Raw genomic sequence first — 12,104 nt, 5'->3', positions numbered from 1 at the left:
TCTCAGGATGTTACAAGGTTTGAAGTGTACCAGAACTTTATCTTGGCCACTGTAGCAGCACCAATGCTCACAGCTCGCCGATATGACCCCAGAGGTATGAAAATATGAATCTGAAAGGAATTTTGTCATGCCAATTCAGTATCAATTCAGAAATCATCTGAATCGATTACCCTCCATGCCATCGGGGGACAAAAAAAATTATCATCGTGAAAATTTTTATTTTCACTTCTTTTTTGTGATATACCACATATGCACACATTGGCATGAAAACAAATACAGTGGGACCTCGGAGTTTGAACATAATTTATTCTTGTGGAGTGTTCATTGTCCAATTTGTTCAACTTTGGAAACTAAAAAAAAAAAGTTTATTCTGTTCCCAAGCTCCATATTGTAAACACATGCATCCTGTATTTAAACAATGGGAAAAAAAAATGCATAAACTTTGTAAACATTCCTTTGCTGCTGTCCATTGCTGTCTTTCTTTGAGCCCTTGGCATAGAAAATACTGGAAAAATAACAAAAAACAATCTTGAGAAGCACTCACGAATGTGTGTGCTTACATGATGAGCACGCATTGCTATGTTATCAGCAGACTCAAAGTGGGCAGCTGCTCGTCTCAGGTGACCCGTGTGCGTTCGGTATCGCTCGGCTTGAATCGGCTACTCCTTCAACATCAACTTTGCCCGGATCTTCGGACAGTGAGAATTGGGTTGAAAATAGGGCATTTTTTTATGATTTTTTTTTTTTTTTTTTAAACACCGATTTGTACAACCAACAAGACGTTCAAACTCAGATGTTTCACTGTATTTAAAAACTATCAACAAGCAGTTATTTGTGTATTTGTACTTCTTGCTGGATCAATAATGAGTTTTAATCAATATTGAATGGAATCACAACAGAAAGAATTCAAACTGAATTGAATCACAAACAAAAGAATCAAATAGAGAGTTTCTGAACAATACCCAGCCCTACCATCTGGTATGGCTCCTTGTGACTGGTTTGAAGTCATTGCTGAATAGACAATATGGCACTGTAATTTTTGTTGGCATTTCGGAAATGTTGACACAGTGGAAAAATTCTCTCGCTGGCTTGTAGTTTTCCTTTGCTACATTGACACCGCTCTGTGTGTTGGCCTTTACGAGACACTATTTAAAGACACTATTTAAAGTCGCACAGTTTGTTTCATGTCTGATAAATCACACTGAGCACGCTAGACTCACCAATTTGCTGATACTCCTCCCACCACAAAAATACTGTAATTTCGCCAAAATAATGTACAAATATTTCCAAAAATATTTTTTAAAAAGTTAATAGAATGAATTATATTTAGGTATGGCTGAAAAATAAAAAATACAATCATATCGTATAGTCGTATACAGATACATAAAGTGGCAGAAAATGGATACATATACATTTCGATGATATTCGATGTTTGATGTTACACATTTTTATATATATTACAGTAATGTGCGTCCCCAACCTGAACTCTAAGACCTCCTCATGGAGCTTGCATTTAATGATCATTAGCGTAGCATGTTTGTTGCTACTGCACCAAAGATCAGAAACGACTCCACGTGAGTTTATTTTAACTTAAACTAAGACAAAAAATATTGACTACAAGGACTAGTTGTGCAGCTGCTTTTAAAAGAAATGTGTCATCACTCGTGCCGATGACGCCGCTAACCCGGAAGTAGCGCGGCAGTCCGAAACAACGAGAGGTCAATGACTTCAAGTGGGAATCAAAACAACGTGAGCTCAAGCTATGTAGTACGAGCGTCGTGGGCGTATTTAAAAAAAAAAAACGGGAGGGCACATAATTGAAATGCTCGCTTTTTTTTAAAATGTCCCAATTAGGCTCGTTTGTATGTAGTTTGAGCTCACGTTTTTTTCATAGCCACCTGACATCATGGGAAAACTGCTACAGATTGGAGCCGAATGGAGGGCGAGAGGCTGCGCTGCGCAACCCAAACTCTTGGGATTAAAAAAAAATTCCTCACAAACGCAATGGATGGCACAGAGGATGACATGCCGTGGGAGCAAGATGTAATGTTCATGATGCAATGCAGGAAGCTTTGGAACTGGACCAAGTCATCAGTGACGAGTTCAAGAGTGACTCAGCAAAGGTAGCTGCTAAGGATCTTTTTCGGATTGGAGATGAGTCAGATGCTTCTTTTGAAGGGTTGGCCAAGGATGTGTAATGTAGTGGATAAACTGCATTATGCACAAACGTTTTATGCACAAATATTTAATGCATTTTTTTAAGTTAAACAGTGTTAAATACTTTATATTTTAAGACTAGTATGTGTTGTCAACAGTATTAAAATGTTGTGCCATCATTTGAGCATTTATTTTACTTGGTTGAGGGATTCCGTTCTGACAATTGCCGGGACAAGGACAAGCGGATCCCGTGGCCTGTCCTGAGTTTATATTACCGCTAACGTCACCACATGCACAATGATTATCATCAATGACAGACAGTTGTTTTTTTTTTTTTTTAAATACCAGTACAAACCCAACAAAATATAAATACAGATCATTCCTAATATTCTGAGCATATGGTTAGCAGCAAATTGATGGTGCACATTGTTCATTGGTAGAAGGTTTTTCCTGATTTCTTTAGGTCAACTTTGGGGGGTGTGCATTATACTTCAGGACGCATAATACACAAGAAATTATGGTAAACTGTACGGCAATTTAGCGTGTTTGTTAGTAGATCAGCTTCCAAAGCTTTTTGCGAGTAAACTTCAATTTGAACCTGTTTTTGCACCTTCAATAAATCAGGCTGCAAGTGTGGCAGTGCTAGATTTGTGCACTCAGAATAGTATTAACGTAGATGTGTATCATGTATTTGTAACCTTGTTACCTTAATTGCAAAAGCTGTTACATTAAATTTGTATTTGTTAGTTCAACTAGGCAGCACGGTGGCCCAGCTGGAAAGTGTTGGCCTCACAGTTCTGAAGTCCCGCCGGTTTCAATCCCGGACCAGCCTATGTGGAGTTTGCATGTTCTTCCTGTGCCTGCATGGGTTTTCTCCGGGCACTCCGGTTTCCTCCCACATCCCAAAAACATGCAACATTAATTTGACACTCTAAATTGCCCCTAGCTGTGATTGTAAGTGGGGCTCTTTTTCTCGATGTGCCCTGTGATTGACTGGCAACCAGTTCAGGGTGTACCCTGCCTCCTGCCCGTTGACAGCTGGGATAGGCACCAGCATTCCCACAACCCTTGTGAGGATAAGTGGCTAAGAAAATGGATGGATAGATAGATGGATGAATATTTTAAACACGTTAAGAGTTACTGTATGTGCAACAATAAAATGACTTTGGGTGTCACCCAAACCACTTAATATCCTACGGCTCCGTCCCTGGTAGAAAAATGTATACAGTAGTTCTATATTTTCATGATGTGGTCAAATGTATTTGACGAGGGGTGCTCAATGCGTCGACTGGTCGATCACGAGGCAGTTTTGGGCGATTGCGACGGTGTGCCACGAGAAAAAGGAAAAAAAAAAAAACCCGGCCGTTCTTTCCTATTTTAGCTCACCGCGCATGTGCAGACAACGACAGTGCAGGAAAACCCGCTAGTCAGCAAGTTACCCCCTATTTTCAACCCTCGCTTAAGAAATCTTATCAAACATGAGTATTGATGCTGCAATAAAGAAGACAAAAATGTATCCCTTTCATCCGGAATGGGAGGCAGACAACTTTTTAACAATGTCATTTTCGAAGTGTGTTTGCCTCATCTGCCTGTGTATTGAAATGTGTCGCGGCATTTTCAAACAACTGTTTATGGAAAATAGGACACCAGCATTCCGCCGAAAAGCTGACTGAGAATGAGAATAGTGAATGAACTATAATCCCAATTGGCCGCACAGCAAAATCTCTGCTCTGTAAAGGAGTACAGTTACACGGTGCTGTGAAGCCATGGCTGGTGTGGAAGGACTTCAGAAACTGTGTATTTCTTACTGCAGTTGAACGAATCCACTGACGTGAGTGACACTGCCGAGGTGTGGATTTTCATTCGTATGGTGTTTAGTGATCATCAATGTGAACTGAGATAGTTGCAAAAACTGTTTATGGTTCACTATGTTGTGTTGTGCAATATTGGCTCATGCAGTTATGCAAGGCATACAAACATACATTTACACATAAAGAAGTCTCAAAATACTTTCAAATGAATATGTTTTGCATTTTTGTAGTGGTTAGATCTTTGTGACTTGGTCATTCTATTTCATTGGTCGTTCAAAAAAAAAAAAAAAAAACGTCAGCACCCACCTCCACCCCACTGTCAATCGCAAGAGGCTGGCTGCTTGAAAATTAGATCTTGTGGTAAAAAAGTCTGGGCACCCCTGTATTTGACAAGTTGATACCCTATATATTACAGACTTTCTTTGCGTAGTAAAAAGACGTTTCAGAATTCAATCTACCTATTGTCTTCCCACAGTTTGGGGATGCAGGACTGCGGTTGTTGTCAGAGCACTTGGCCTGCCTTCAGGTGTTGAACCTGTGTGAGACCCCTGTCACTGATGCTGGTTTACTGGCGCTGAGCTGTAAGAAAACACACAGACTGTCGCTCACACTGTAAAATAACTCATACATAATAACAATCCATCGTTCCAAGAAATCGAGACTATTTGTAAATACATTTAGTAACCAATCAACAAATTCTCTGTCTTCTTGTTTCAGCCATGAAGAGTTTGTGTAGTCTGAATATGAACAGCACGAAGCTTACAGCTGACACATATGAGGACCTCAAGGTAAATACAAGACACAATACTGATAATTAAGACAAGTTGTTTGACTTTGTGTGTCATTTTAAGTTAAATGCATTAATAACATTTGTTGTCATGGTATTAAAAAAAAAAACAACAAAATAATAATAATTACATTGAGGCATATTGGATTTCATGTGTTGTATCCCAGCGTTTTGTGGCACTAGTTGTGGTCTTGTCAGTTCATCCATCCATTTCTGAGCCGCTTATCCTCACTAGGGTCACAGGAGTGCTGGAGCCTATCCCAGCTATCATTGGGCAGGAGGCAGGGTACACCCTGAACTGGTTGCCATCCAATCGCAGGGTGCATTACTGCATGTTTTTAGGATGTGGGGGGAAAGGAGAATACTTGGAGAAAACCCACACAAGCATGGGGAGAACATGCAAGCTCCACACAGGTGGGGCTGGGATTTGAACCCAGTCCTCAGAACTGTGAGGCCAATGTTCTTAACCATCCACTGTTCCACTTGTCAGTTCATATTGACAGGTATATTTAATTATAATGGTCCTTTTGCCGAGTGGCACGGTGGATCAGCTGGAAAGCATTGGCCTCACAGTTTTGAGGTCCCAGGTTTGATCACGGCCTCGCCTTTGTGGAGTTTGCATGTTCTCCCCGTACCTGCGTGGGTTTTCTCAGGGCACTTTGGTTTCCTCCCACATTCCAAAAATATGCAACATTAATTGGACACTCTCAATTGCCCCCAGGTGTGATTGTGAGTGCGGCTGTTTGTCTCTATGTGCCCTGCAATTGCCTGGCAACCAGTTCAGGGTGTACAGCGCCTCCTGCCCGTTGACAGCTGGGATAGGCTCCAGCACTCCCGTAACCCTCAGATAAGCATAAGAAAATGGATGGATGGATGGATGGATGGATGGTCCTTTTGCCAAGTCCTTGTAAAAATATTGTAATAAGTATGGGCAGCACGGCGGAGAACTGCGTGACATGTCTGCTTCAAAGTTCAGAGCTACTGGATTCAAATCCGGCCTCACCTGTGTGGACTTTATATGTTCTCCCCGTTCCTGCATAAGTTTTGAGTGAGTACTTCGATTCCCTCCCACATTCCAAAAACATACATGGAAGGTTAATTGAAGACCCTAAATTGTCTGTAGGTGTGAATGTAAACATTAATGGTTATTTATACGTACCCTGCGATAGGTTGGTGAACAGTGAAAGGGTGTACCTTACCTCTCGCCCAGAGTTAGCTGATATAGGTGCCAGCACACTGGTGAACCTTCTGAGAATAAATGGTTCTAAAATTAGATGGATGGATTTATTAACTATTTTGATACTACTTAAGTAGATTCCATATGTAACTGGCTAAATCAGGACTCGTTATATTAAACCTAGGTTTCGACTGATTAATTGGCCTGACAATTTAACTGGCGGGGCGTGGAGCGACGATGTGGTATATTGGACGGAGCCACTGGTCCACGGGCCAACTAGTGCATACATAATACGTGCTAGCCTAGCTGGTGGTAGCAGGACACTTTACAGTGGAGCAGTCCAACTCCCCGTCCTCTTGCTGCGTGAGCAAAGAGAATTTATCATTCATCCATTTTCTTAGCCGCTTATCCTCACGAGGGTCGCGGGAGTGCTGGAACCTAACCTATCTTTCAACGATCAATAATTAGAGTTGTGCAGTGAATCAGCGTCATTTATGTAGCTTTTTTTTTTGATGTTGCATATCTGTAAATGTAAGCTCTTTCTTAGTGTAGTTTTTGTTTTCATGTCTATGATGCATACTTGTTAAGGTGTTTGTCTGACTGCAACGTTTCGATTCTTTGCTAGAAAAAATTTTTTAAATTGTTAATTAAAACTCTATGGGCATTTGAAGTGCACAGCTTGTATGTCATGTGTTTATTCACTATCACTTGTTTGTCATTTTCCCTACAGGCCAAACTGCCCAACCTGAAAGACGTGGATGTTCGGTACACTGAGGCGTGGTGATCAACTGCTCGCGCACCCTGTATGGGTCACCCAAGAAGCATAAACACTTCACAGTTTACATGTTTTTTGTTGTCTTATTGCAGATGTCACTCATTAGAATGATCTTACTTTGACATGTGCATGTGTGCGAGGAGTGCATACGTACAGTAGATGCCATCACTAGGAAGGAAGGTTACGATTTTCTCCAACAGAGAACGCATTATGGACCTTGTTGCTACTGCTGTCAGTGTATAGTGGACCCTTTTTTGCTAATGTGATCGGAGGACATTCAAGGACCTGCTAAACTGTTACAAAACATATTTTTTCTTTTCTGTAGTATGTTGTCAGATATTTCATCTGTCCCTTCACCAGTCCAAATCCACCTCATGATGTTTTGTGGAAAAGAGTAACACCTGCTCTGAAACTTCCACTCTCTCTTTTTTTTTTTAAACCTTTAACTCTGTCATTTATCTCATGTGATGAAGTGCTTACATTCCAGCTCTTCTGTGCACTAATCCAAGATGTAGCTATATTCAAACGGACTTGTTTTACTCTTAATCAACTCAGTCCCCCCTGTCATTCTCCAGATATATTTCCTCTTCCAGCTTTTCGAAGACTTCAGTTAGGAACAGTGCTGCCTTTGTGAGGTATAAGACTGTGCCTGCTCCTTATTTACAAACGCATTCAAAGGCAACACAAAAACGTTTCTATGAACATATTTTTCCAGGCGTCTGCCTTTCTTATATTGTGTGTTTATATGAAGATGAATGTCAGAAATGGCATTTTCACAAAACAGTTTGGGATCTCTGTAGGAGAATTTAACAGCGATAGCGAAATATATCCTTTTAATTTGTCAGTGTACATACTGATCAGCTCCCATTACTATTTAATATGACTTTGGTGTAGCAGTAGCTGGGCGGTCTGGGACTGCCTGTTATTTATAAGACTGTTTTAATGTCTGGGATTTAATCCTGGCAGTGTCAATGTACACAGACTATGTTCTTTTTAGTTGTATGCTATCTTGTTTTTGACGCAAAATACGTGAAGCCAACCTAGAGTGTAACCATACGTGCATCTCGAGTGTAACCATACGTGGATCTCTGTAGTACCATGCCACAGTGGTCACTTAGATCTGTTAATGTACACCTGTATACGAGACACATCACCAGCTAAGAGTTTGTATATTTTCATATGCTCTGTATTTTTGTTCACTGTTCGAGCCTGTTGGACATGGAGAAAGGACACTTGCTAAAACATCACATTTGTTTTCTGTTTTGTTTTTTTGCTCATTACATCAAGCCAACATTAGCTTATTACGCCAGGCCGGTGAAGCAGATCTTGCGGCGAGCTGTGATAAGACGCAGTCTGACCTCCCTTGCTTGCGTCACCCTCCAGACTTTTTTTTTATGCTGTATTTAAATTGGTGGTATTTTTCAGGTTGTTTGTAAACGAAATATTGGGACAATTAATGTGTGTGTGTGTGGTGTGTGTGTCTATATATATATATATATATATATATATATATATATATATATATATATATATAGACACACATACATACACACTGTAAGTCAGCCACTTTTATCATCTGTATGTGGCTCCTTTTTTTTTTTTTTTCAGTTCGGCTCCATATACATCTATTTTCTTTGTATGTGCCACCCTCAGAATGCTCCAGGTTGTCGATACAAAACAAAAGTGACAGCAGAGAGTAGGATGCTTACCACTCCAAGTTATTTACTATTTATTGGGTGAAATGCAGTTTTCTGCTCAGTCAGTAGATTTTAAGGTCATCCTCAGCTGTACTAACTTTCATATCCGGTATAATGTACATACCATTGTATATAGTCTTTCTTTTCATGTATTGAAATCATTTTTAAACCCTTTTCTTTTTTTCCTGAATTAATCTTTGCCTTCCTTTATCGGTGGGCTGGTGTTGCCTTCATCTAGCAATCTGTGTGGTTGTTTTGTCGTTTCATACAAAAGTGCACTGTATTCAAAATAATTGTTTTCGTTTCATAATATTTTTGAGTTTCCAGCTTTACAGATTAGATGGCATAAATCAGATGTTTTGTTGGTGTTGGTGATTCTTTTTATATGTTTGAAATTGTGATAAAGGGTCTGATCACTATCTAAGGGTAAGTACTGAAACTGAACGATCGGATATGTTTTTTTTTCATCGTCCTTTTATAGGCCGCGACAGATCTTGTCATGTTCTGTAATTATGACTGTATTGTTATTATATATTAAAAAACAAATAATGTACCATTTTTGGTGCATACTTGTCCGAAGCTATGAATTTACAAAACACAAAGACCACTAAAGTAATAATAACATAAAAACCCTCCCAAGAAAAGTACTGTAATCTTGTTACCTGACAATTTCAGGAGTAGCACATTCAATGGCCAATACTGCCATTCAACAAAGGCCTTTGGCTTCTTAGACCCACAAATTCATTCAATTGAATTTTGCTGTACTTTGTTTACAATCTGATTATTTTCGCAATTCAAATTTGCTTGTTTAATTGCTAAGAAGTACACCTAATTGATAACCACACTCATATTTGGAAAATATACTGTGGCGGAATCTACTGGTTGTGTGATGAATGAATAAACTACAGCCAAAATCACAGTAGTAGCTGCTACTTTTTGTCAGTTTTATTCATTGTTGTTTTTTTTTGGGGGGGGGGGCACATTTCAAACAAAAAAATAATGACAATCACTGATCTTACAATTGCTGGTTATTTGGATGAAGCCAAGATATCTAGGTATATTCTTCTACTCTAGGTGACTGCAGCCTTGGTTTAAATATTGACATCAACCACTTGTATTTCTCATGACAGAACACAACAGTCTTCCAAAAAGACCGTTTTTTTTGTTTTGTTTTTTCTTTGTTTGGTTGTTATCCTACACTGTATTCTTTTCATGCCAAGGCTAAATAGAGAAGGCTGCATTTTATTTCTTAGTGTGGGGTTACAGTATCGTTGTCTTACCAAATGTTCACCTGCGAGTTTTTTCATGAACAATACATATTTTAACAAGCAGCAGTTGTTAAAATTCTCTGCAGTTTTGTTTGGCTTGTACTATGTAAGTAGTCATGTCAGATTGGGCAAAACTGACTTGAGAATTTGATTTTGCATAATTCCTCCCTGAATTTTGGGTGCCAGCTGGAAGGGTGCCCGTCTTATTTTTCATTTTTAGTCTTTCCTAGCATTGATTTGCTCGTACTGCTGGGTTATTGTTATTATTTGTATTATTATAGGGTCCATTTTCTTAGCCGCTTATCCTTACGAGGGTCACAGGAGTGCTGGAGCCTATCCCAGCTGTCAACAATCAGGGGACAGGGTACACCCTGAACTGGTTGCCAGCCAATCACAGGGCTCATGGATACAGGCAACAATCACACTCACAATCACATCTAGGGGTAATTTAGAGTTTCCAATTAACACTGCATGTTTTTGGAATGTGGGAAGAAACCAGAGTGCCTGGAGAAAACCCACACAGGCATGGTGTCAGGTTCACCAATCAGACATTCATTAAACAGGACAAAAAAGGAAGCAAAGACACCAGTTCAAGTCTCGCGAGGAGAGGAACTGTCTCATACAATTCACCACTGCACTCTCTGATTATCCTCTCCTCAGCACCTCTATTTATTTTGTTTTGATATGCCCCTTATTTTTATGGATGTTACAAAAAGGAGACGACAAGCAAAACAGTTTGAAACAAGGTGTACATGTTTGTTCATGTGCATGTGCATGTGTGGAAGATTGCTGAATACATGTGTGGTCATCATTTCTTTAACAGGCAGCAGTTGTAACAGTTCTGATGATTAGATGTTTTTCTTCTTGCTATCTCCTGCTAGGAGGCTGCCACGTTATCTTGGGCAGAGCAAAGCATTTCTTTATTGGAAGCAAATGTATGATAATTATGATCACAATTATTCCTACATTTCCCCCCTGTTTATCCTACATTTGCTACCACGTTTTCTAGAGCAAAGCAAAGCATTCTTCATTGCAGGCAGAGACAGTAACTGAATTGGAGCAGAGCAAAGCGTTTCTTCATTGCAGGCAGAGCAGTAACAATTGGAGCGGAGCAAAGCATTTCTTCATTGCAGTCAGAAGCAGTTACTTAATACTATTTAGAATTATTTCTACATTATCCTCCTGTTTATCCTACATTTGCTCAAATCATCTAATAGATCACCCTTTCGGCTTCCACTCGGAGGAAAATATAGCACTAATTACTTGTAATCTTCTGGATCAGAGAACAGGTCTGGAAGAGAAGTCATAACGTCATCATCGTGGTCAACAATATCACTGTCATTACACTGTTGTGCCAATAGTGGATATATTTCTGCCAATTTTGAATTTGTCGGGGAAATAGCAGTGGTTATAAGTTGGTTAAGTGATGCCTTTATGCAGGGAATACAACAACATCCACACAATGCAAGTATAGCTGCAAACAGCGATAGAAACTAGGACAGAGAACACCAATTTTTTTTTTAGATTTGCCAAACTTTTTTCCCACCACTCAGACCTGGCTGATGTGTTTACACCAGAGTGCTCCTTCATTTTGTGGTTCAGGGTGCTGAGGCCTTGAATGGCTCTTGTGCGTGACCCATCAGGTGCTCTGATATTTGGAATAAACAAAACTTGTCACCGAACATTGAGCAGTCGCCAACCTTCTCGGCCAGGAGCATGTTGACTGCTATTCGGTTCTGGAACGTCATGAGTGAGGGTTTGGACCTTCGCCTTCGGGAGAACCCAAGGGGAGGTCCAAAGATGCATGCGGCCAATTGTATATCCTCTGCTTTGGATGGAAACACAGTCACAGATAAGAGCAGTGATACCAGTGTACACATTCCTGCTGCATTTATCAGTGTGTCATACATCTTTTGACCAACACACCACCACAACAAATCGCTGCATGGGAGCAGTGGGGCAGTTTGCAGATGGATATCATGACACCATGTTTTGTTGAGACTTCCCACCTTAAAATCTGTCCCTGTAAAGCTAACACAGGAGAAATTAGCCAATGCAACATGAGTAGAAAATATCAGTTTATCATTTACTGCCTTAGTTGTTAGATAAACACTTTTCCATTTCTGACAAATGGTGTTCGGAGTTGTTTTAGTCATTACCTTCAGGGTACATTGTGTTGGGATTTCTGTTGGAATAACACGCATTAGTGGCCCAGAGCCCATGCATGTGATGTAACTATAGTTTACCTTGTTAGCTCCATTCTACATTAAGAACAACCAGTTTTGTTTCCTATTTGTAAAAATGCTAATCATAATAATGAAAAAATGTTCCTCAGGCTTTTTCGGTTAAAATACTCCCTCCATAGTATACGTACTCTTTTGTATGGCATTCGGGTTTAAGGTAGCATTAAATTGGCAAATGGTGAGAAGAAA

General features: G+C 39.9%; 1 protein-coding gene across 2 annotated transcripts in view; it reads left to right on the top strand.

Moving 5' to 3' along the window:
* cmip (c-Maf inducing protein) overlaps window positions 1–9,316 on the top strand; it is an 85,294-nt gene extending 75,978 nt beyond the window's left edge. For both annotated transcript variants that reach the window (XM_061822655.1, XM_061822656.1), the window contains exons 19-21: window positions 4,444–4,549; window positions 4,686–4,756; window positions 6,663–9,316. In XM_061822655.1, the coding sequence (XP_061678639.1) occupies window positions 4,444–4,549; window positions 4,686–4,756; window positions 6,663–6,716 (231 nt within the window). In that variant the 3' untranslated portion in view covers window positions 6,717–9,316. The remainder of the gene's footprint in view (window positions 1–4,443; window positions 4,550–4,685; window positions 4,757–6,662) is intronic.
* The last annotated feature ends 2,788 nt before the right edge of the window (window positions 9,317–12,104 follow it).

The sequence above is a fragment of the Syngnathoides biaculeatus genome, chromosome 6, assembly GCF_019802595.1.
Source record: "Syngnathoides biaculeatus isolate LvHL_M chromosome 6, ASM1980259v1, whole genome shotgun sequence".
Lineage (NCBI taxonomy): Eukaryota > Metazoa > Chordata > Actinopteri > Syngnathiformes > Syngnathidae > Syngnathoides > Syngnathoides biaculeatus.
Note: the sequence above shows the minus strand (reverse complement) of the source record. Positions and strands in the feature narration are given on the sequence as shown.